The 25,844-nt window shown below is 40.4% G+C and overlaps 1 protein-coding gene across 1 annotated transcript; it reads right to left on the bottom strand.

Moving 5' to 3' along the window:
* Positions 1-1,094: 1,094 nt before the first annotated feature.
* Positions 1,095-25,844, bottom strand: PSMC6 (proteasome 26S subunit, ATPase 6). The gene is made up of 14 exons (XM_079768907.1): positions 25,691-25,844; positions 24,608-24,687; positions 24,475-24,514; positions 24,171-24,223; positions 21,405-21,472; positions 21,065-21,179; positions 16,441-16,528; positions 13,276-13,337; positions 13,064-13,187; positions 12,472-12,533; positions 11,015-11,135; positions 10,245-10,325; positions 6,488-6,559; positions 1,095-1,589 (listed from the first exon to the last, which is right to left on the bottom strand). Exons 1-14 carry the CDS (start codon positions 25,815-25,817, stop codon positions 1,471-1,473), a joined length of 1,212 nt encoding a protein of 403 aa, XP_079625033.1. The 5' UTR covers positions 25,818-25,844; the 3' UTR covers positions 1,095-1,470.

Genomic DNA, 25,844 nt, shown 5'->3' with positions numbered 1-25,844 from the left:
TGAGACACATCCAGTGGTTGCCTCTCAAATTCGCCCAATTAGGCTAGGATTGAACCTACAATCCAGGTAAGTGCCCTTGACTGGTAATCAAACCCAAGACCTTCCAGTGCCCAAGCCAAAGCTCTGAACACTTAGCCACACCAGCCAGGGCTCTGTTAGTAAGTTTTTAATTTGAAGAATGACTGTATAACTAATTACCCAGGTCATGTTTGTTTTTTAGTGTTTATGAAACTGAAGCCAAGTTTCTTTTTTTAACAACTTTAATAAGATAATCTTAATAGATGCCCAATGATGATTTCCTATTGTAATGTTAAATCTTTAACTGTCACATGATATAAGAAAGAACTGTGTATAGGTAACAGAACTTTCGTTTCGAACATTTTTGTCATCAACATCCCCTACATCAGACACTCAGCCTGGTATCTATAGATACCTATGGAGTCCATAAGTGAACTTGGGAAATAATAAATCTTAAGTTTTAGCATGTGCAAAATTATGCATACTTATGTGCCAACTTTTCTGGGAAGAGGGCCCAGACTGTAACATTCTCAAAAAGGGAACTATCATCTCATATAACCTAAGAAAACCAAGTCACGTTTATTAGCAAATATTACTTTCAATTATAATCTACAAGGTTATGGATGTGCTTGTACTATTTCAATTAACTATTATACAGCCTAGTTACAGTAGGTGAAAATTAAAGATTTTCTGAAAGGAGGTATATAGACATGAAGACACAGTAAGATGCTGTTATGAAAACAGTGTGGATACTGTTTTGAAATAAAATTAAAGAGCCAACAATCTAAATCAGGGGTGGGGAATGTCTGGCCCGCCGGCCTTATTTGGTCTGGCCCTGCCAAGGCATTAGGGATGAGTTAATTAAATGTTTGGCCAAATTAACAACTAATTTTTAAGTTGATAGTTTTGTATGGCCTGGGAATGATGTTTTAAATATCCAAATGGCCCTTGGGGGAAATAAAAGATTCCCCACCCCTGACCTAAATACAACTTTATCTTGGTTATTAAATAGTTTACTTACTAAATAAAGAACCTTAAGGACTATAGTAAATGTACTCTTATAAAAGACAAGAATATATGTAGAACTGAATCAAACAGATTTTATTCAACTTTTTAGGATGAGGAAAACAAATGATATAAAATAAGTCATAGAAATGTACTACTATCTCAAACCATTTTCAATGTTTTACAAAATGCTCACACAACAAATATGAAAAGTACAACACACTCTTATAACTTCTGCTGCAATAAATGCAACATTAACAAACATACAAATTTCTTCTGTACCAATCTTAAAAGTACAAATACTGAGTTACTAATTTTTGTTATTCACATATATTTTTATTCATGACTTTTAATGAGATCATTGCCAATACATACATTATTTTTCTTAACTTTATTTTTACATTAAGCCAATGTCTGTCATGCAGCCATCAAAATCCTCACAGTAAATTACACAGGTTTGTAGTCTAATTTTGACTCTAGCTTCTTAGAATCAGCCACTTTTCTGACTGCTTTCATGAAGTCTTCCTGTACTACAAAATCATGATCAGCACGAATTGCAAACATACCTGTGGAAAATAAAATAACATGACTGCTTTATATAATATGTGAATTATCCTATATAATAAAAGCCTAATGTGCAAATTGACCAAATGGCAGAACGACTGGTGGAATGACCGGTCGCTATGACGTGCACTGACCACCAGGGGGCAGACCCTCAATGCAGGAGCTGCCCCCAGCCCGCAGGCCCCAGGCCAGCCAAGGCAGGTGCCAGTGGGGGGCCTCCTCCCCCAACCGCCCCCCAGAGGGAGGTGACCAGTGGCAGTGGTGAGGCTGGCGAGCAGGCAGGCAGCTCCAGGCCGGCCACGGCAGGTGCCAGCAGGGGCCCCGTGATTGCCCCACCGGCTGCCCTGCAGATCAGCCCTGATCACCAGCCAGGCCTAGGGACCCTACCCGTGCACGAATTTCGTACACTGGGCCTCTACTTTATTATAAGAAAACTAAATAATGTAATTCTATGGAGTAAAACTGAAGGAGCCTAGATTTACTACTTCTGAATAAGCAGTTCTGATTTGTTAAAAATCACTATCACTGTTCAATGAATTTCCAGCTCTCGTGAACATTATTTTTCAAATCAAAAGTTAGAAAACAAGATAATTATCTGAATATTTAAAATCCAAATCACACAACCCCTGTATCCAATGGCATCTTGAAAAAAATCAAAACAGCCGAAACCGGTTTGGCTCAGTGGATAGAGCGTCGGCCTGTGGACTCAAGGGTCCCGGGTTTGGTTCCGGTCGGGGGCATGAGCCTTGGTTGCGGGCATATCCCCAGTGGGGGGTGTGCAAGAGGCAGCTGATCGATGTTTCTCTCTCATCGATGTTTCTAGCTCTCTGTCCCTATCTCTTCCTCTCTGTAAAAAATCAATAAAATATATTTAAAAAAAAGAAAAAAAGAAAAAAATCAAAACAGCCCTAACCGGTTTGGCTCAGTGGATAGAGCATCGGCCTGCTGACTCAAGGGTCCCCGGTCCGATTCCGGTCCGGTCAAGGGCATGTACCTTGGTTGCGGGCACATCCCCAATAGAGAGTGCGCAAGAGGCAGCTGATTGATGTTTCTCTCTCATTGATGTTTCTAACTCTCTATCCCTCTCCCTTCCTCTCTGTAAAAAATCAATAAAATATATTTTAAAAAAAGATAAAAAAAAGAAAAGAAAAAATCAAAACAAAATCCTGCCAGAAACCGATCATTGTCCCACTAATAGAGAGATGTGGACAGGGAACCTAGAAGGCTGTTCAACCTTTAAGCTCTAAAAAGTCAGAGCCAACCACTCCCTATCTAATTAAGACAATGGTAACTGAGGCAACTTCCCCACCAAATAATCATGTAAATCCTTACTCATAAGATAATCTGCCTGTTACTGGAATTACCTAAGGGCAATGGGTATATCCCAAACCTGAATAAAAGGGATGGCAAGGCCAAAGCAAGGCGGTAGTCCTCCCACTAGGGGTGGGCTCCCACCTGGCCCCCAATATTCCCAAATTAATACTTTCTAGTCTCTTTCATTTGTGTGTGGCCTTCTCCAGAACCCGAACCCTGAACCACGTGGGACGTGAAAGGGGTTCCCACAAAATCCAACTATAAACAAAACATACATATTTTAAACATCAGTTTCTTAACTCTATAAGTAGCAATTCCTTAGAAGGAAGTAATCCATGTATGGTTGGGGAAAACACAAAACACCTCCAGTAATTCTGACAGCCAGACTTGTTAATCAAAAGGTTAGAGAATAGGAATTTTTAGAAAGTGAACAGTACGCTTTAACAAAACTCAATGCCATTATTCATGTATTAAAATGACCCTAATTATATACAAATTGATATTGTGACTTCCCTATTCAAGTATCATAACTCAATTTTTTCCTTCAAGTTTTTGACAAGTTACTTGTCAAATAATAATTGACAAAGGGGTAAAAGTTTTTTGTTTGTGTTTTTTCTTTTTAACATTATGTAGTTGTATCATGGACCCCAGGTTTTGAGAGGATCCTAATTTCATAAGCTAAAGCCAATAAGGTATCCCTATTTACTAATTAAATGAATCCTACTAATATTTTCATTGAGGATCTGCTTATATTGAATTTTCACTTATATAAAATGAATGGATTTGAATAGAAGATTTCAAGGGTTAATTCCTATCTTCTTCCCTTTCAAGATTTCTAATTACAAGGAGTCTTGAAAATAGCTACTCTATGTTGTCTTCAGAAATCAGGTGAGTAGAAATAACTGATTTTTTTTTTAATACTGAAGTTTTAAAACTTGTCTAGTAGGCTACAACTAAATTAAGCAAGTTATTTTTCCAAACCTTGTGAATCCAAATCATTGTTTAGTAAATGAGTGAATCTGAGATGTAGTCTAATCCAGAAAGTATGATAATCTCTGGGTTTGAAAGAGACAACTATAACTGAATATAGTGTATTTTAAACGAAAGAAAGATATGTTAACAAAAATACTCCAAAGAATTTCAATATGTCTCCAGATATGAATGTTCCACCATTAAAAAGCTAAAAGCTTTGTTGGAAATAAGTAAAGATCATTCTTTTATATATGTTGAAAAAATGGAGATCATCATAATTTGATGGTATCAGCCTTTAAAATTATGACATTCCCAAGGACAAATCTCATGCAATGGGGGATGAGACTTGTGTTTGGATTCCATTTTAATTAAAGCAATCTTTTGATAATTTGGTGAGTGGAGATTTTGGAAAGAGAATGTCATAAATTACTTCAAGTAGTTTAAACCACATGATAGTTTACCTCTTAAATATTATTTTTTGTTCATTATTAAGTCTTTGTGAGCATGATTTACTCTGATTCATACTGAGTTTCTAGATCTGAAGATCTCTGATTCAGATACAGAGTCAGAGTATACCTACAAAGATACTCTTATGGAAAAGCCATGCCTTTAAATACTGTGTGAATTTATAAGAAATGTTAAAATAAGGCCAAAGGTGATATGGAAAAAGAGGAAATCACACATTGTAAAACTTATCATAGAAATCAATTTTCTTGATTTTCAGATTCTATGTGGAGGACGAAGACTTACTGACTCTTATGTGGGGTTTTAAAGCCACTTGGTACCAGAAATAAAAAAAGGATCACACAACCATAGATAAAATTATATTTAAAATGATTACATTTACACAAGTTGTACGAACACAAAATTCCTAAATCAATCTTTCAAAGCTGACAGACTAGCATCAGAAAACATGTCATCCACATTGGAGCAGGTTCCTCTGGTGCTGACCTAGTCTCATTTCAGCCACGGGTGTGGGTGCACAGTTCTGTATAGCCTCAGACTTACTTCAGGGGACCAGTATTCTATCACATGCATGTCTTTCCACACTCTACCCTAGGCATCCAGAACTGCAAAAGAGTTAACATTCCCAAGGATAAATCTCATCCAATGGGGGTGAGGGTTGGTAAATAAATGCCCATCTCCCAATATTTCAGCTGGGTAATGCTAAATGGCATTCTGGTATGTTTCTCTGGATTTCATCAAAATCAGCCCCCCTACCCCCCCATTGCCTAGAGCAGCTACCTCAATGTTGCACCCTTATAATAGCACTAGAGGCCCGGTGCACGAAATTCATGCACGGAGGGGGGGGGTGTCCCTCAGCCCAGCCTGTACCCTCTCCAATCTGGGACCCCTCGAGGGATGTCCGACTACCCATTTAGGCCCGATCCCAGTGGGATCCCTCTCACAATCCAGGACTGCTGGCTCCCAACTGCTTGCCTGCCTGCCTTCCTGATTGCCCCTAACCGCTTCTGCCTGCCAGCCTGATCACCCCCTAACCACTCTGCTGCCAGCCTGATTGATGCCTCATTGCTCCCCTGCCAGCCTGTTTGCCCCCAACTTCCCTCCTCTGCCGGCCCGGTCACCCCTAACTGCCCTCCCCTGCAGTGTTGATCGCCTCCAACTGCCCTCCCTTGCAGGCCGGGTGCCTCCCAACTGCCCTCTGCTGCTGGCCATCTTGTGGTGGCCATCTTGTGTCCACATGGGGGCAGGATCTTTGACCACATGGGGGCATCCATATTGTGTGTTGGAGTGGTGGTCAATCTGCATATTACTTTTATTAGATAGGATAGAGGCCTGGTGCAGGAGTGGGGGCCAGCTGGTTTTCCCTGAAGGGTGTCCCAGATAAGGGTGGGGGTTCCCTTGGGGCATGGGGCAGCCTGAGCAAGGGGCCTGTGGTGGTTTGCAGGCCAGCCACGCCCCCTGGCGACCCAAGCGGAGGCACTAGTATCTGGAATTTATTTACCTTCTACAATGGAAACTTTGTAGCCTGGAGCGGAGCCAAGCCTCCTGCATGCTCCACCGGCAGCCATTTCTGTTTGAGTTAATTCACCTTCTATAATTGAAACGTTGTAGCCTTAAGCAGAGGCCTGAGCCCGGCCAGGGTGTGCAGAAAGCTTTGCTTTCTCCATTACCGCGGGCAACCCTGGCCTGGTCTCTCCAGCTCCGTGGCTGCCGCCATTCTGTTTGAATTTGTTTACCTTCTATAATTGAAACTTTGTAGCTTGAGTGGAGGCTTAGGCCTGTCAAGGACAGGTGGAAAGTGTGTTTCCCTCTGTTGCCTGGGAAACCTTGCTCTCGGTGGCTGTAGCCATCTTGGTTCGGTTTATTTGCATACTCGCCCTGATTGGCTGGTGGGCGTGGCTTGGGCTGGTGGGCGTGGCTTGGGTGTAGCGGAGGTATGGTCAGTTTGCATATTTGTCTATTATTAGGTAGGATTCCCTTTTCCCATCTCACGTGCCCTGTTCCCTCCTGCTTCTTGGAATCATTCCTCCCCCCCAAAAAAAACAAGCACCCAACTCCTTACAAAGCCCAGGCTCTGCTTTTAGACAAACAACAAATTTTGAGCAAATTAAATCAAATCAATAGCAAAAATTATACTTTAAAAGCATACCTGCTTCAGTACAAACATTTCTCAGGTCTGCTCCATTAAAACCATCTGAAAGCTTCACAATTGCTTCATAATCTGGTTAGGAAAAAGCACTGGAAATTAATTTTTTTAAAAAGATCTGTTTTTGATTTATGCTTATAAATGGAAAATTTAAACTGAAGAGCCTACTTTGAATTTGATCAGTTAGGCATCATCTCTGTTAATATTACACAATACTAACAACCAAAAACTATATCCTGTTAAGTAAACCAACACCAAGAAGAAATAAACATACTTCTGAAACTTTAAAACCAAGAAATATCCTCAGTAAACATCTTAAGCTGTTTTTATGCAGTGAAAGTTATACACATGTGAACTTCAGATTATCTGTCAAGCTATAACTCATTAAAACTGTAACCAAATATTTAATTTGAATAAACCAAGACACCAAAATTAACTGTAGCAACAATGGAATTTAATATCATAAGCCAAATATAAATATACCAAAAATAGTCATCAGATATAATTTTATCATATGGAATTTTCAAATGCTAAATTAAGCACCGGGTAGCTTTTCTGGCTTTTGTGTAGGCTCCAAGTGGTATCAGATCTATGATAACAAAGGGACTATTAAGTGACCTTTCTATTCACATGACAGACTTAAAATGAAGAACTGATAGCAGTAATGGACTTGCTATGGAATAGGGAGAGAAATAAGAGTCAGCATAGACGGCTACAATGTGAGTAACTCTGATGGGACACCCTTTATCAGGAAATCTAGAGTATGTCGATCTCTATTAGAAATCATAAAGATATCCCAGCCAACGAGGATGAGCCTCGACCAATGAACCAGGAAGTCACGGTTCGATTCCCAGCTGGGGCATATGCCCAGGCTGTGAGTTCAATCCCCAGTGTGGGGCATACAGGTGCAGGCAGCCATCAATGGTTCTCTCTCATCATTGAAGTTTCTATCTTTCTCTCCCTCCCCCTTCCTCTCTGAAATCAATAAAAAGAAAAGAAATAAATCATACAGATAATTCATTAATTAGTTCAATCAGGCCCAAATTATAAACTTCCTGAAAATAGTGATTTCCAAGGTTAAAACAATATCTGGTACCAGCAAGAGCTCAGTATCGGAAGAAACCTATAAATTGATATTTTTAGTTCAGTTCATCTTTACAGCTCAAAATTCTTTCATATGAGCAATGAAAAAATTAAGAGGCAATAATCAACTATTTGTAATTATTCTGGACCATTAATTTCTAAAGGGCTTTTAGTATAATTACTAGATTTCCGTAGTCCAGGGGTCAGCATACTTTCTGTAATGAGCCAGATAGTAAATATTTTTTAGGCTTTACAGGCCATACGGTCTCTGTCAAAACTACTCATTTCTGCCCTGGCTGGGTGGCTCAGTTGGATGGAGATGTTATGGGTTCGATTCCCAGTCAGGGCATATAACTGGGTTGCAGGCTTGATCCCCAGTCAGAGGCAACCCATCGATGTTTCTCTCACACATTGATGTTCCTCTCTCTCCCTCTCTCTCTCTCTCTTTCTCTCCCTCTTCCTCTCTCTAAAAATCAAAAGCATATCCTTGGGCGAGGATTAAAGAAAGAAAAAACAACTACTAATTTCTGCTATTTCAGTGGGAAAGCAATCATAGACAAAATACAGATAAATGGTTGTTATAAATTTATTTACAAATTAATTTTGTTATTCTACAAAAACAGAAGGCAGAAAGAATTTGGCCTATAAGCCATGGTTTGCTGGCCTCTACCCTAGTCTAGTCTCTCAAATCTATAGAAAACTATTTTATAACTTGTCCTCTGTCTTCAAATCTCTAACATTCCTTTCCAATCTTCACTCTGTACTTGCTTCCTATTTCATTCAGAAAATAAAAGCATTCAGAAGAAAAATTCTACAAGTTCCTGCCATATTTGAGAACCTGTCATCATCAGCATCTATAATATTCTGCCTTTCCTCCTATTCTTATAAATGAAGTCTATATTCAAAGACAGTGCCAACTCCTCTTCAAGGAAAGTGCACTATTTCTCGTTTTCCTAGATCCCATCAGCACAAAAATTAAATTCTCGTATCTTAAAAGAAAACTCCCCCAAATCCTCATCTCCATTTCTGATATAGCTCTACTTCTCTTCTCCCCTTTCCTACAGATTTCCTTGAAAGAAATGTCTACACTCAATGTCACTCCTCCCAGTATCTCTGAAACCCCATCTGAAGTAGGCTTTCATTCCCAATTCCCACTATCCCAAAGAAACTGCTTTTGATAAGGTCACCAATGATCTCCAAAAATCCAAAGGTCCATTCTCAGAACTCTTCTTATCTAACCCACTGTCAGCATTTGACAGGGAATTAATCCCTCCTTTTAACAACTCATTCATTCATTTTCAGGACACTACCAGCTTCTGGTTCTATTCCTGCCTCTGGGACACCTTCGCCATCTCCTTTAATGGTTCTGCATCTCAACTTCCTAATGTCAGAATTAGCTCAGTTTTTGAAGCTCTTCTCTATCCACATTCACTTCCTCAGAAATCTGATCTTATCTCAAGACTTTAACAATCATTTTTATGCTATTATCCACATTTGTATCTCCAGCACAGACCACGCCCAAAGAACTATTGATGCATATAGAATTACTAATCACTATCTTTATTTGGATATCTAATAGGCATCTCAAATTTAATATACCCAGAATTAAACTCATGCTCCCTTTAAAACCTAATCTTTCCTGTCTTCCCCTATTTTTATTGATAGTAAGTTCAGTATTTCAGTTGTGTGAGTAAAAAGCCTAGGTCTTCCCTGGTTCTTCCCTTTAGTTCACACCCCACATCTAGTTCACTAGCAAATTCTGTCACCTCTATTTTAAAAATGCATCCAGAGAAGGTAAGGGGTGGGGGAGGTTACAGATGAAAAATTTCATCTGTAAAGAGTTAATAATTATTGAGGCTGGGGGATGAGTGAGTACCTAGGATTAGAAGTTCATTATACTCTTATCTCTACTTTGATGTATTTCTAATTTTCTACAATAAAAGGTTAAAAAGTAACAAAATAAAATCATTCCTTTGCTTACAATCCTCCAATGGCATCCATATCTTCACAAATAAAAGTCAAAGTTCCTACAGGATGGCATCAATAAGGCTCTACACAATCTGGACCCTATTACTTCTATGATTTCACTTACTACTAATGTCCCATTTATTCTGCCACAGACACTTTGGCCTCTTTGCTGCCCCTAGAATGTTCCAGACATATATCTGCTTTAAAGTCTTCTTACTTGCTACTCCCTCTGCATGATTTCCCCCCAAATATTCCTATCTACTCCTTCACCTTTGCAGGTCATTGCTTAAAAATCAACCTCCCCACTTCCATTTAAATACACACACACACACACACACACACACACACACACACACACACACACACACCCCTGCTCCTGGCATTACCTAGTCCCCTTTTCTTGCTTTATGTTTTTCTCCATAGCACTTATCATCATCTAATATACTATATATTTTATTCACTTTATCTGTCGTTTCTGACAAGAATGTAAGTTCTACAAAGGCAGGAATTTGTCAGTTTTGTTCACAGCTATATCCCCAGCACTTAAAACAATTCCTAACATACAGTAGATGGTCAATAAATATTATCCAAAAAGACCACTATGTTTGCTAAATTTAAAACTAGATTCAATAGGCTACCAATGATATACAATAGCATTTTGCTTCATTTACCAAAGGTAAATATATATAAAAATATGTTATTTTCTTACCTATTTCACCATGCTTTGTAATGGGACCTGCATGGATTTTCAATATATCTAATCTTGCTTGTTCATTTGGTAAGTCAATATCTGAAAATAAGAAATTTTAAGAAATTCTTTTGCAGTCAGTTTTGTTTGCTTGTTTTTGTTTTTTAAATAAAGTAAGGGGTGAGGAAGAATAATAGAAAGAGAACTGCCCTAGTCGGTTTGGCTCAGTGAATAGAGCATTGGCTTGTGGACTGAAAGGTCTCAGGTTAAGATTCCAGCCAACGGTACATGCCTGCGTTGCAGGCTCGATTCCCAATAGGGGGCGTGCAGGAGGCAGCCGATCAATGATTCTCTCTCATCATTGATTGATGTTTCTATCTCTCTCTCCCTCTCCCTTTCTCTCTGAAATCAATAAAAAACATATATATAAAAAAAGAAAGAGCCGAAACCGGTTTGGCTCAGTGGATAGAGCGTCGACCTGCGGACTCAAGGGTCCCAGGTTCGATTCCAGTCAGGAGCATGTATCTTGGTTGCGGGCACATCCCCAGTGGGGTGTGTGCAGGAGGCAGCTGATCGATGTTTCTCTCTCATCAATGTTTCTAACTCTCTGTCCCTCTCTCTTCCTCTCTGTAAAAAATCAATAAAATATATTTTTTTTAAAAAGAAAGAAAGAAAGAAAGAAAGAAAGAAAGAAAGAAAGAAAGAAAGAAAGAAAGAAAGAAAGAAAGAAAGGAGAGAGAACTGAACATAGACAAAGGGAAATGGACAGTAAGCAAAGAGCCTTAACTCACGTATTTTTCTATCTAATCTTCCTGGACGAAGCAAAGCAGGATCCAGTGTATCTGGTCTGTTTGTAGCCATGATCATTTTAACTCTATGTAGAGTATCAAATCCATCCATTTGATTCAGTAACTAAGAATATATTTATAAATAAAAATTATAGACAGATTTTACAAAACATTCCAATCATTAAAAAATATACAGGCACAACTTTTATATGCCTAATACCATGGAATGTATTGCCTACAGATAACCTCAGAAATCATCATTTTATGGAACCCGATTTTTTTCTCTCTTATATTATGGAATATACTTTCCATCCTCAAAGTTTCAAGATTATTTCACTATAGCTATTATATTTATAGCTATGAGGTAGTTTTACTAATTTTGAACTAAATTATGTGGATCTGATTTCCAATGTTCAAGTTTTTTTCACTTAATTACTTTTAAATATAAAAACTAATAATAAAATCTAACATATAAAGTGCTTATGGTATGTCTGACATAAAATTTACATTAGGACAACTGGATATAATGATTATTCTACAAATCTGGTAATAAATCCATTAAATATCTTTTCAAACAACTCTACTATACATAGAAATATGAGACACTAAACATTTTTTCTTTGATTGCTAAAGTTTTCTTGAATAAATGTTGAAAACCTAACTGCAGTCAACAAACTTTTAAAAATATAGCTAGCCTCAGATGTCTATTTCTTTCTCAAAATATGTTAGCTAACATAAATTTAATGAATAAAACTAGTATCAGTGTTGTTTTAAAATACCTCAATTTAAGGTTTCTAAGAGACTCTATAATTTTAAAACAGTTTATCTTGTGAGCAAATGAGTTTAATTTATGAAAAGTTATTTTCAAATACCCATTCTCAGACAGAATTTGACACTGCATTACCTATGCTACCTAGTTTCTATTTGTAGAAGTGGGAAATGTATTTAGGATCTTGCTATCAATTTCAGATTTTTGAGTGGAGAAAGGCTTTATGTACCTTCTAATATCCCATCATCCATCTTCTTCAATTAATAAAGTTTCCTCTCACTCTCAGCAATGTAAGTGTTAGTGATTTTTAGAGCAGCCTCATACATAATTTTAACTCATTTATTGCCACCAGTTTCACTAAGTCCATTGATATAAAATGTCTTAATAAACTAGTGCAAGATCACATTCACAAAACAAGTAGTACAATATACAATTTAAATATCTAAATGATACAGAACAGCACATCTGTACATCAAATGGGCATTTTGTAGATACCCTTCTTATTTTCTAGTAGTCATTTTCTTACTAGAGATATATGTGGAGAAATGTGTTTATTCCTGGCAGTATTTTCAAATTTCATACTTAAGTATATTCTTCATTTAAATTGTACATATTTGACCTTCAATTATCCAATGTTCACTTTATTCAATAAACATTTATTTCTTTATAAAATCCCTTTACCAAATATTACCTCCATTAAAGTTCTCTGAATCTCTCTATCAGCTGAAGTCCCCTCAGAAAACCGACGACCACCTAAAAAAAATGACATGGAATTTCATATGCGTTACTCTTTTCTTCTATAAACATCATTTAAGACAGAATATGACTAGTGGCTGGGGTTAAAACCATTAAGGTGAAAATTAAGTAGTAAGAATTATACTGACAAAGTCAATGATTTTAGTATAACATTTCTTATTTTTCAAAGTCAAAGGTTATGCATTAAAATTGGCTAAACTTTAAGAATTTTAAAAAGATAACATCCAATTCATTTTGTTACTTCATAGAAGTTTCAATGAAAGGCGAGGGAAAAAAGTTCTTTTAGATTAAAAAAAATTTTCCTAATTTTTTCAAGAAAAGTTTAAAATAAATTTTTAAAGATGTAACTCTTGTATTGGCTGGGTGGCTCAGGTGGTTGGAGCATCATCCTGGACACCGAAAGATGGCAGGTTCGATTTCCAGTCCAGGAGCAAACAGGAGGCAACCGATGGATGTTAACATAGATCTCTCCCTTCCTCTCCCTTCTTCGGGTGAGGATAAAAAAAAAAAAAACAAGTTACTCTTACCAATAGCATCTATTTCATCCATAAAAATGATGCATGGCTGATGATCTCTGGCATAATTAAACATTTCTCTGATCAAACGAGCACTTTCACCAATGTACTTGTCTACAATAGAACTAGATACAACCTGGTTAAAGAAAAAACATTAAGGTAAACATAAGTTAATTCAAAGAAAATTTAATTTCAACATCTACAAAAAAGAATCTTTCCTTTACCTTTAAGAAATTGCAGTCTAGCTGGCTAGCAACAGCTCGTGCCAACAGTGTTTTTCCTGTACCTAGGAATGGCAAAAGAAGTTTTAATTAGATGGAAAGTAAAACAAACTTTCAAAAGCCTTTTAAGAATGTAATCCTTTGGATAGTAAATGCTGCAAAATGGAAGCTAAATCCTAAACAGAATTTTCAGTGAAAATTCCATAATACTTCTACTTTGAATATTAAAATTTTTGATTTTATTCAAAATATCTCCTCTAATTTTATTTTAAGCACACCGAATACAAAAACTTTAGAAATATGTCAGCCCCTGGCTGGTTGCTCAGTGGTTAGAGCATTGGCCTGCAGTCAGCAGCCTGAAGGGTTGTGGGTTCAATTCTGGTCAAGGAACGTACCTCAGTTGCAAGCTTGATCCCCAGGCCAGTTGGGGTCGGGACACATGTGGGAGGCAACCAGTCATTGTGTCCCTCTCACATTGATATTTCTCTCTGTCTCTCCGTCTCCCTTCCACTCTCTCTAAAAAAATGTATATATATCAATGGAAGAAATAGCCTTGGGTAAGGATTAACCAAAAAAAAGAACTATATTAAACCCTATTTACAGATTACAATAAAAACTTGTTACATTAAAACACATTGGTCTATTCTGCACACAAAATGGATCTTTAAACCATGTATTATATATCAAGTATTGATTATTTAGAAACTATTCCTTCAGTGAGTTATGAAAATCTCCAAAATGTTGGTATTTTTCATTATACAATACTAAAAAGATCACATTTGTTAATATCATCACCAATTTCATCCTTTTAAGTATGTAGTAGAAAGCTGTCAAGCTCATAATGCCAGATATAAGGTTTTAAAACTCTAATTTTCCCTTGAAAGGTTAAATTTTATCACTGGCTACAAATGGTGTCAGTTGTTTTCTTTATGACAGGAAAACTTCATTTACTTTTGAAAAGCATGTGCCAGATAACCAATAATCAGTCTGAATAACCAATAACCACAGACTATCTAAAAATTATCCTTTCAGCTAATTCAGCTAGCAACTCAAATAATTGCACAAGAGATTAACTATCCTATTCAATATGCAGAAGTAGTTTATATGTATTTTCCATTTCATCACACAGAATAAAGATATTATTCAAGTATCAAGATTTAATAACAGTAATTTTTACTACTTCACCAAGGACATTTTAAAGTGAAACTGGCATTTTAATACTGCAAGTGTGAACAGTCAAAAACAGAGTGACTACTAGCACCATTTTGTGCCACTGACTTAACTGAATCATGCTACGACAAGAGCAGTTTTACCCCTTGCAATTACACCATCAGCACAGACACCAACACAGTGAAAAAGGCAACTAAGATCTTGGCATTATGAAACTAAGTTTTGACCTTGCAGATTTCCTACAAGTGTCTCAGGGACACCCAGAGGTCTGTGAACCATATAGGACAATACACTAGAATTATAGGGCATGTTAAGAACCGCACAGGTCTACTAATGTGTGGCATTTTTTCAATAAGTACCAGTACTGTTTTCAGTTGCAGCTGGGAATCTGCACACGCGGAGGGCCAACTATATGCCTTGATCTATGCCATTTTATGTAAGGGACTTGAGCATCTGCACATTTTGGTGTCCCTGTGGGTCCTAGAACCAATGCCTGAGGATACCAAAGGATTTTGGGGGAGTCATAAGTTATATGCAGACTAGAGGCCCAGTGCATGATTTAATCATGCACCTGGTGCACCAGCGGGCTGTCCGCCGGTGCCCCAGGCCTTCCGAAAGCCTCCGGCGCTGCGGAGGCTTTCGAAAGGCCTTGCGCCGGAGCAGACAGGCGGCCAGGTCCCCCGCTTTGGCCTTTGATCGCGGGGGACCTGTCCGGCTGGCTGTCCGCCGGCGCCCCAGGCCTTCCGAAAGCCTCCGGCGCTGCGGAGGCTTTCGAAAGGCCTTGCGCCGGAGCAGACAGGCGGCCAGGTCCCCCGCTTTGGCCTTTGATCGCGGGGGACCTGTCCGGCTGGCTGTCCGCCGGCGCCCCAGGCCTTCCGAAAGCCTCCGGCGCTGCGGAGGCTTTCGAAAGGCCTTGCGCCGGAGCAGACAGGCGGCCAGGTCCCCCGCTTTGGCCTTTGATCGCGGGGGACCTGTCCGGCTGGCTGTCCGCCGGCGCCCCAGGCCTTCCGAAAGCCTCCGGCGCTGCGGAGGCTTTCGAAAGGCCTTGCGCCGGAGCAGACAGGCGGCCAGGTCCCCCGCTTTGGCCTTTGATCGCGGGGGACCTGTCCGGCTGGCTGTCCGCCGGCGCCCCAGGCCTTCCGAAAGCCTCCGGCGCTGCGGAGGCTTTCGAAAGGCCTTGCGCCGGAGCAGACAGGCGGCCAGGTCCCCCGCTTTGGCCTTTGATCGCGGGGGACCTGTCCGGCTGGCTGTCCGCCGGCGCCCCAGGCCTTCCGAAAGCCTCCGGCGCTGCGGAGGCTTTCGAAAGGCCTTGCGCCGGAGCAGACAGGCGGCCAGGTCCCCCGCTTTGGCCTTTGATCGCGGGGGACCTGTCCGGCTGGCTGTCCGCCGGCGCCCCAGGCCTTCCGAAAGCCTCCGGCGCTGCGGAGGCTTTCGAAAGGCCTTGCGCCGGAGCAGACAGGCGGCCAGGTCCCCCGCTTTGGCCTTTGATCGCGGGGGACCTGTCCGGCTGGCTGTCCGCAGGCGCCCCAGGCCTTCCGAAAGCCTCCGGCGCTGCGGAGGCTTTCGAAAGGCCTTGCGCCGGAGCAGACAGGCGGCCAGGTCCCCCGCTTTGGCCTTTGATCGCGGGGGACCTGTCCGGCTGGCTGTCCGCAGGCACCCCAGGCCTTCTGAAAGCCTCCGGCAGCCATGGTACAGACGCTGAGCTCGGGGCGCCAGAGGCGCCGCGAGCTCAGCGTCCTTCTGGCCCAATCAGCTACCCCGGCCACCCTGAGTCCCGCCCCCTGCGCCTCCTGCTGGCCCAATCGTGGGCGTAGCGGAGTGATGGTAATTTACATATTACCATTTTATTATGTAGGATTTTTTACTCTGTGTGTGTGTGTATGTGTGTGTGTGTTTGGGGGGGGGGGGTTGCGGTCAGTGCCTCCGATACCATGTTGCCAACTTATTTTTTTATTCCTTGATTCATTCATTAGTGGGGTGGACATAATTAATACCAACCTGGTGGTCCATATAGCAAACAGCCTTTTGGAGGTATTATTCCTACACGCTGGAATAATTCTGGGTTTGTAAGAGGTAATTCTATCACCTAGAAAAGAAGTTGCATGTTTCTTAAACATAGGTAAAGATTTTGATGTACTTTCAAAGAGTTTAAGTAAAATATCAGTATAGTTAGGTATCATAATTCATAATAGATCTAGAATCCCATGTTATGTAAAACTATTTATATTAGAGGTTTTTCTTAGATATCTCTTATATCTAAAAAATGTTAAATATTTTCAAATTAATTAATTAAAAAGTGTGTGGTTATTTTAACAAACCACACGCTTGACTAGAGTGATGGTTAGATAGGTATATACTAATCTGTCCAAACACATTTGAACTGTACATTTTAAATCTATGATTTTTTTAATACTCATCCGAGGATATTTTTCCATTGATTTTTAGAGGGAGTAGAAGAGAAAGGGAAAGACAGAGAGAAATATTGATGTGCGAGAAACACATCAATTGGTTACCTCCTGCACGCGCCCTGACCAGGGCCCAGGCCTGGAAGGAGCCTGGAACCGAGGTACATGCCCTTGACTGGAATCAAACCTGGGACCCTTTGGTCTGCAGGTTAATGTTCTATTCACTGAGCCAAACCAGCTAGGGCTAAATCTATGCATTTTATTTAATGTAAATTATGCCTCAATGAAAAAAATTCCACTACAAAAACAATCAGTTATTCCACTACAAAATCAAAAAACATATACTGTTTTGCATTTGGGAATACAATCCTACCTAATAAAAGAGTAATATGCAAATTGACCCTAACTCTGCTACACCCACAAGCCACTCCCACCAGCCAATCAGAGCGAGTATGCAAATTAACCCAACCAAGATGGCTATAGCCATGGAGAAAGTAGGAGGGAGGCTTGGATTTCCAAGGCGATAGAAGAAGCCAAGCTTTCCCCAGCCCTGGCCGGCCTAAGCCTCCACTCAAGGCTACAAAGTTTCAATTATAGAAGGTAAGCAAATCCCAACAGAAATGGCTGCCGGCCACTGAGCGAGCAGGAGGCTTGGTTCCGCTCCAGGATACAAAGTTTCAATTGTAGAAGGTAAATAAATTCCAGATACCAGGGCCTCCGCTTGGGTTGCCAGGGGGCGTGGCTGGCCTGCAAACCACCACAGGCCCCTCGCTCAGGCCGCCCCACACCCCAAGGGAACCCCCACCCTGATCCGGGACACCCTTCAGGGCAAACCAGCTGGCCCCCACCCATGCACCAGGCCTCTATCCTATCTAATAAAAGAGTAATATGCAGATTGACCATCACTCTAACACACAATATAGCTGCCCCAATGTGGTCAAAGATCCTGACCCCATGTGAACACAAGATGGCCACCACAAGATGGCCAGCAGGGGAGGGCAGTTGGGAGGGACCAGGCCTGCAAGGGAGGGCAGTTGAGAGGGACCAGGCCTGCAAGGGAGGGCAGTTGGAGGCGATCAACACTGCAGGGGAGGGCAGTTAGGGGTGACCAGGCTGGCAGAGGAGGGAAGTTGGGGGCAAACAGGGTGGCAGGGGAGCAGTTAGACATCAATCAGGCTGGCATGGGAGTGGTTAGGGGGTGATCAGGCTGGCAGGCAGAAGCAGTTAGGGGCAATCAGGAAGGCAGGCAGGCGAGCAGTTGAGAGCCAGCAGTCCTGGATTGTGAGAGGGATGTCCGAATGCCCGGTGGGATCGGGCCTAAACGGGCAGTCGGACATCCCTTGAGCGGTCCCAGATTGGAGAGGGTGCAGGCTGGGCTGAGGGACACCCCCCCACCCCGGTGCACGAAATTCGTGCACTGGGCCTCTAGTCCTATATAATAAAAGCCTAATATGCAAATTGTCCCCTCAACCAGGAGTTTGATGGGGAGTTTGACCACGGGGCAGCGGCAGCAGGCAGCTGGGGGAAGGGAGGTCCCAGCTGGCAGCTGGCAGCCGCTAGGGACCCTACCCATACGTGAATTTCCTGTACTGGGCCTCTAGTACAAAATAATTCTAAAATGGGGAATTTGGTAAGTTATAACTGCCACTAAGTAAAAAAGTATATAAAACTTTCATATTTTGGCATTTTGGCATAGCAACTTTAAAAGAACCAAGTATTTTGCTTCCAAGATCCTACTAAGACTGATTCAAGGAAAAAAAAAAGTGGAGAATGGAAAAATTGAGCATTTGACTGCCCAACTTAATCTCTTTACAGAATCAGTAACTTGAGAGATAAATGTCTATTGAATAGTTGTGTCTATAAGGTCTGATTAAGACAAGCCAAAAGTGTGAGAAATCAGTATTCTGAAGTGTAAGTAGATGGAAAAGGGTATTGCATATGCATATGGTGGGGGTTTGTGTGAGAAATAGAGAAGGAGAGATTCTTTCTGCTCGTATGCCCGCTGCAGCAAATCACTGTAAAAGATAAGATTTCACTGTTCTATGAAGCACTTTTCTTCCTGTTGACCTTTCATTAACTACAAAGTGAGAAAAACAGGCTTTAATTTACACTCAGGCCAATGCTTCCTCAACTATGGTCAAAACACAATTTGGTTACCTAATTACCTGGAATGCTTGTTTAAATGCTAATTCCTTTGTCCCACTCCCAGCCTACTATATCAGAACCATGCTGAGGGCCTAGCAATCTGCATTTTAATAAGAGTTCTAGAAAATTTAATATACTAAACTCTGAAAACTACTGGCTTAGGGTTTAAATCAGATGATGTACATCATTCCAAGTACCGTATTTTTCTGTGTTTAAGACGCTATTTTTTTCTAAAATCATTAAGACTGAAAATCAAGGGGCGTCTTATACACAGAAGTCAGCTGAGGAGGGAACCACTCATACCCTGTCAAACAGGCTTCCTCCAAATACGAGCCTTATTGTTACTGACATCAGCTGATGCCATAATTGGAGGTGGAGGTGGAGAGTGTGCAGATGCAACAGGGACCTAAGCATTCTGAGCCCATAAAGATGTCAAAAAATAAAAAGATAAATACCGTAAGCGATTGTCTTACTCTGCAAAATTCAAACTGAATGTAATCAGCTATGCAAAAGAGCTTGGAAATAGAGCTGCGGAGAGACCATTTGGACCTCCTCCCATTGAGTGTATGATCAGACAGTGGAGAAAACAGGAAGAACAACTCCGTAAGAGGCCAAAACAGAAGTCCTTAGGAGGAAAACCAGCAAAATGGGCAGACTTGGAGCAGAGGTTTAAGACTTGGATTATGGAGCAGGGCCAGAGTGGCTTATGTGTATCAACCAAGCTTATTCAATGTCAGGTAAGAATGTTTGCAAGCAAAATGAACATTGTTGATTTTACAGGAAAGGCAAAATGGTGCTTCAATTTCATGAGGAGAGAAAGGTTGGCCATGAGAACACGAACAAAGCTCAGAAAATGCCACCAGTTTATGAGGATGGCCTCACATATATAGACAGTAACTCAGAAGACAGCAGTGATACAATAGAAGTTGAAGAAATTGATATGTCTGGAACTAATAGTGATGAAGAAGAGAGCAGCGATGCAACAGGTTGAATAAAATGATATGCTGCATAATATCATAGTACTAGTATATAAACATTACCTGTGGTAATTATTAAATAAAAATGCATTCTGTTTTATGTTTAAGATATTGATTTCTTCATTTTGGTTTGGAAAACTGAGGTGCACCTTATACATGGGGGCATCTTACACATGGAGATGTCTTATACACAGAAAAATGTGGTATCTTCATTCATTCCTAAATATTTCCATACTAAATTAGGTTGAAATAAATAGGACAATTTGCTTTAAAGAGAATTGTTAAGAAGCCACCTGTGCTATGAAGCAGGGCAATCCTGATTAGATTCTTCAACTAAAAGCTTAAAGGTTTAAGCCACCTTAAAGCCAGTATTTTTCTTAAACAGCAGTAAACAGCTTTACCAAAAGAAAATATTTAGGGCACAGGTAACTTACTCTACTATAAGGGTGGGAAGCTAACAATAATAAGGGTATGGGAAAAACTATATTACACATTATCCAAATGTGCTCTGACCCAAATAACCTACTATGATAATCAAAATCACAGAAGGCATGAGCATTGAATTATATCAATTACTATTGGTCTGGTGCACGAAATTCATGCACGGGTAGGGTCCCTAGGCCTGGCTGGCAATCAGGACCAATCGGGGCCTTCCAGCTGGCTGCCGGCTGGGACCTTCCTTCATTCCACGCACCCCCCCACCACGTGGTCAGTGCGCATCATAGTGAGCGATCGAACTCCCGGTCTCCCAGTAGAACTCCCGAGGGATACTTTGCATATTAGCCTTTTATATATATAAAAAAATAAATATATTGTTATTTTTAATGAAATAAAAAGATATATTCTTTTTATTAAGATAGATTCTTAGTCAAAAAGAGCAGGATTTTTCTATCACCAAATTATCTCTACATTAACAAACACATAATTTTCACAGCTAGAAATTCAGTACTGTTCTTCTCAGCAAGAATATTAAATGTATAATATTCAGTAACCACTATTTGGACAAAGTAATTTTTCATCCTCTTTCTCGTTCAGGAATTTTAAAACCAATACTATTTATTATTAAATTCAGGAAACAAAGCATACACTACCAACCTCTCTTAATTCCCGAATCTGTTCTGATAGCCCTCCAATCTCAGAATAGGACACATTCCCAGGGTCTTCATGAGACATGTTGTAAACCAATGGATCCACCTCTCTTGGCAAATACCTATAATGACAAGGTATGTATTTTTCTTTTTAAAATGAATTTTCTCTCAACCTACAGATAGAATATAAATGATGCAAACACATTTTGGTGATTTTATTTTAAAATGTTTAAACTAATTATGAATTAGTAAAAGGGAAGAAATGGCAAAATATTCAGTGATCTCTAAAATATTTTGGATAAAATTTTCCCTCTGTGAAAATAAACTAAATAGAATCAGAAACTTACCTCATGATGGTTAGTGTAGTCATATCCAAAGCAACTCTTGTTCCTGGCTTCAGCTTACTTTTGTCAAGCTAATTTTGTAAAACAAAAGGAGTTAAAGGGGAGAATATGTAGAAGCCAAATAATCATTTTTTACCCTGCAGAGAGAACTCTAATATTAGATCATTAGCACCATGCCATCAGAAGGCTATAAACATTAGAATTCAAAGTTATTTCCATCTGCCCCTTTTGTGCAATCTCAGCATGAAATGTGAAATCATTAATACACAAAGTTTGAGATGTAAATGACCTTGTTTTTAAAGAAGGAATGGCCTTTAGTATTTTACTTTCAGAGGCTTATTAATATAGTTCTACTGATGCGCACTCAGGCACTGTAGTACAGTGACTTCAGTAATTGCTACCAAGGCATTTATACAGAAATCTGTTAAGTGAACATTTTGGGAGAAGGAAAGTGGTGTGCCCATTGGATTTATTTTAAAAGCTATACCTTTTGGGAAGAATGTGTTACTTGATCATAGGAGATAAGGGGGAAATGCATTGTTTCCCCTTTAGAGATTTTTAGTAAACTGTTAAAAACAAAACAGCCATCATTATTTCTTGCCTTTGCTCTATGCCAGACACTATGCTAACTGTATTATACTAGATTGAACTATATACTAAACTATTGGTATATTTAGGCAGAGTAACTTATTTGGCTAGAATTGGGTAGTATCTATCCAATAGGTTCGACCTCACATTCAGTTACTTTTCATAAATAAAGTTACTTTAAAAGAAAAGTGTTTTTATTGATTTCAGAGAGGAAAGGAGAGGGAGAGATAGAAACATCAATGATGAGAGAGAATCATTGATCGGCTGCTTCCTGCACACCCCACACTGGGAATGGAGCCCACAACTCAGGTATGTATCTAAACTGGGAATTGAATGGTGATCTCCTGGTTCATAGGTCAATGCTCAACCACTGAGCCACACCAGCCAGGCTAAAGTTACTTTTTCATAGATTAAAAAACTGCTTGCCAATACAATTTCAGAATCATAGAAATTACTAACTTCTTACCACAGAATTTTGCAAAGAGCTCTAAGGTTAGGATTTAGTATCCATTACAATAAAGTAGAAGCAGGCAAAATACTAGGTTTAATATAATAAACTGAAAAAAATTGCAAGTGAAATACCTGAAAAACAGCTAAAATGAGACCAATGTGAAGCTATTTCAACATTAACATCTATAAGAAATATATACTCTGACTTTTCTAATATTTTCCAGTTTTCAAGTACTCTCTTGCCCTCATACAATCATGAAATATCTTTGAAATGCCAACTTTTATCTTAGTTTATGTTTTTATTGATTTTTTAGAGAGGGGAAGGGAAAGGAAGAGAGAAACATCGATGTGAGAGAGAAAAACATTGAACGGCTGCCTCCTGTACACCCCTACTGGGGATAGAGCCCACAACTTGGGCATGACTGGGAATCAAACTGGTGACTTCTTGGCCCATGGCATGGCATTCAACCGAGCCATACTGGCTAGGGCAGAAATGCCAACTTTTGGCATCCAGAGGGCCCTGAAAGGAACATAATCCTCTGTCAGACCAGGCATCTAATATTTTTTATTTGGAAAATGTCATTCCATTTATATGCTATGCAAAATTCTCAGATTAGAGTTAGTCCCTGGGTTAAATTCCATTCTACAGCCATGTTATATCAATGTTTAAAAAAACTGATATAACAAATACTCAGAGAAAGCTCCTTCCAAAGAACTTACAAGTACTAGTATGCTCTAAGGATACTTCGTAGAGAATAGGGCAGTGGTCGGCAAACTCATTAGTCAACAGAGCCAAATATCAACAGTACAACGATTGAAATTTCTTTTGAGAGCCAAATTTTTAAAACTTAAACTTCTTCTAACGCCATTTCTTCAAAATAGACTCGCCCAGGCCGTGGTATTTTGTGGAAGAGCCACACTCAAGGGGCCAAAGAGCCGCATGTGGCTCGCGAGCCGCGGTTTGCCGACCACTGGAATAGGGGAATACATAAATTGGATTCAGAGGCTATTATGATTCAAAACCATTTGTTGGCATTTTTGATAACTGCAAAATAAAATGTGGAATTATTTCAATTTGCCTATTCTAATCTAAATGAACTCATACAAAATAAATTTAAGCTATAGTACAGTCTATAAGTAACATTAATATTTAAATATAAAACATAGGTAATTGACAGGATCTAATCCTCTTAAGTCCCTTTCAAAAAATATATTAAAATAAAATTATCTGATATATATCTAGTTCTAAGAGTCTCTGATTTCTGCCTGGCCAGTGTGACTAAGTGGTTGAGCATCAACCCATGAACCATGAGGTTATGGTTTGATTTCTGGTCAGGGCACATGCCTAGGTTGCAGGCTTAAACCCGTCGGGGGTGAACAGGAGGCTCACCGATTGTTATTTCCTTCTCATAGATGTTTCTATCTCTCTATCCCTCTCCCTTCCTCTCTAAAATCAATAAAAATATATTTTAAAAATAAAAAAATAAAAGTCTTTGATTTCTAAGTGTGTAGAGCTGACTGAGGCAACTAAGTACAGTAGAAAGTAGAGAATACCAGGAGTCAAAGCCCATGGTTTTAGTTTATAGGCTTTGCTAACAATTAGTTATATCTTAACAAATCACTTTTGGGAGTTATGGGCATAATACCTGACCTGCTTACCTCAAGAATTAAGTAACTTTTATGAATGCACCTTGGCCAATTATAAAGCACTATACAAATTTAAAGTGTTACCTGTCGACGACAACCCACAACATATCTTGGTCCATTTGTAGCTTTAACAATGACTAGAGAAAAGAAAACGAAAGAAAACATTTAAAAATAGCAAGTAAAATGAAATATACCCACATTGATGGCAGGCTGAGTTTTATTTTTGTCCTCCAAGAAGACAATACATAGTTGAAAGAAAATTAAATCTATGCAAGAATAGCATCTACCTTCACTATTGTGAATAATAAGCATTATAAGCATTTCAAAAGTTGGTGGTGCGGCAGAGTCCACTCTTTTTTCTTACTAATTAACAGTGTAATCCACTTACATTTTTCTTCAGTTAACTGCTTAAGTACTTCACCCACAATCTAAGAAAGAAAAAAGAAAGCATTATCTTTTGCCAACAGCTTAAAAACAAAGCAATTATCATCACCCCTTACACCCCAAACTCCATTACCTACCTGCCCAACACTTTGTAGGGCCTTCAGATCATTTTCAGACTTTTCATACTGCTTGGTAAGTTCTTTTAATTGTTCCCTTACTGAAATAATATAATTTGAACATTTTTAATTAAACAATAATCTCAGTGGGTTCAAGTTGCTAAGTCTCACTTTACTTAAGTTTGTCTATTTCATTTTACATATATTTTATATCCAATATATCAAAGTACAAAAGAAATAACGCTGTTGATAGGTGACACGTTTAAAAATGACATGTTACAGAGAAAGTATCATTCTTTTTTTTTGATCGGCAATAGTTAGCTGTTTAAGTACATTTTAGGCTACACTCTTGCAGATGTTGACACCGTGACACTTCCGGATTCGCCACTACAAATCCAAACGATAAAAGTTAGACCCTTCCGCACCTCTTCACCTACTCGCATGGGTTATTATTATTATTGCTCTCTGGCTCGCTACCTTAAAGAAGGGCAAGAGGTCTGGTGCTCCGCGGAAGTATATGGCTATGAGCTTCATTTAATTCCACGAAGGTGCACTATTAAAAAACTGCAGGTGTCCTTCTAGCTCAAGCGTTAAGGGAAACTTGTGTGCCTGGCGGAGTACAACTCGGAGCACGGGGAAAGACGAGGAGGGTGAGGACGACGGGCGGACGCCCTCTCCGGCTCCTCGCCCGGCTTTCCACTCCACTGACAGGTCCGCTCCCCGACTGCCATCTCTAGCTGGAGCAAGAACTTGACCGCCGTCTCTCCTTCTCGGGGGCCGGGACCTCGCCAACACTGCCCACCCGGCACCCCACCTGGGCAGCATCCCCGGACGGCCCGCTTCCCCTCGCCCCTCGGGTCCCTCTCCCACTCCATCCCAGAACTGGGGATGCTCTTTCTGTCCCCTGGACCAGCCCGGGCCACTTCCGCGCCCGCGGAGGCCCTGCTTGCCAACCTCAGGGCGCGATGACAAAGCGCCTTGCCCCTGGACTGAGGCCTGCCCATCGCCTGGGCCAGGGGGCCGGGCTCCGTCCCAGGCCTCCGCCTCGCCAGAGACGGCGCGGGCTCAGGCCCGGGACCACTGGAGCAAGAGCGGTGCACTCACACTCCTTGAGGCGGCCGTCGATCTCCTTGTGCTCCAGCAGTTTCTTGCGGTAGTCCTGCAGCGCCTTATCTCTAGGGTCCGCCATGATGAGAAGCCGTCGCTCATAGGGGATGCCGGGAAGGGCCATGGCCGCCCGGGCGGGGGTGGGGGCGGG

This window comes from Cnephaeus nilssonii (genome assembly GCF_951640355.1).
Source record: "Cnephaeus nilssonii genome assembly, chromosome: 4".
NCBI classification, from domain to species: domain Eukaryota; kingdom Metazoa; phylum Chordata; class Mammalia; order Chiroptera; family Vespertilionidae; genus Cnephaeus; species Cnephaeus nilssonii.
Note: the sequence above shows the minus strand (reverse complement) of the source record. Positions and strands in the feature narration are given on the sequence as shown.

Excerpts from the sequence above, each read along its gene's own strand:
- PSMC6 (XM_079768907.1), bottom strand. The coding sequence starts at position 25,817 with ATGGCCCTTCCCGGCATCCCCTATGAGCGACGGCTTCTCATCATGGCG. Across the intron at positions 24,515-24,607 it reads CCCTACAAAGTGTTGGGCAG|ATTGTGGGTGAAGTACTTAA; the intron begins GTAGGTAATGGA and ends TTTCTTTCTTAG. Across the intron at positions 11,136-12,471 it reads TTCAGAGAACTTTAATGGAG|TTACTGAATCAAATGGATGG; the intron begins GTAATATTTGGT and ends ATATATTCTTAG.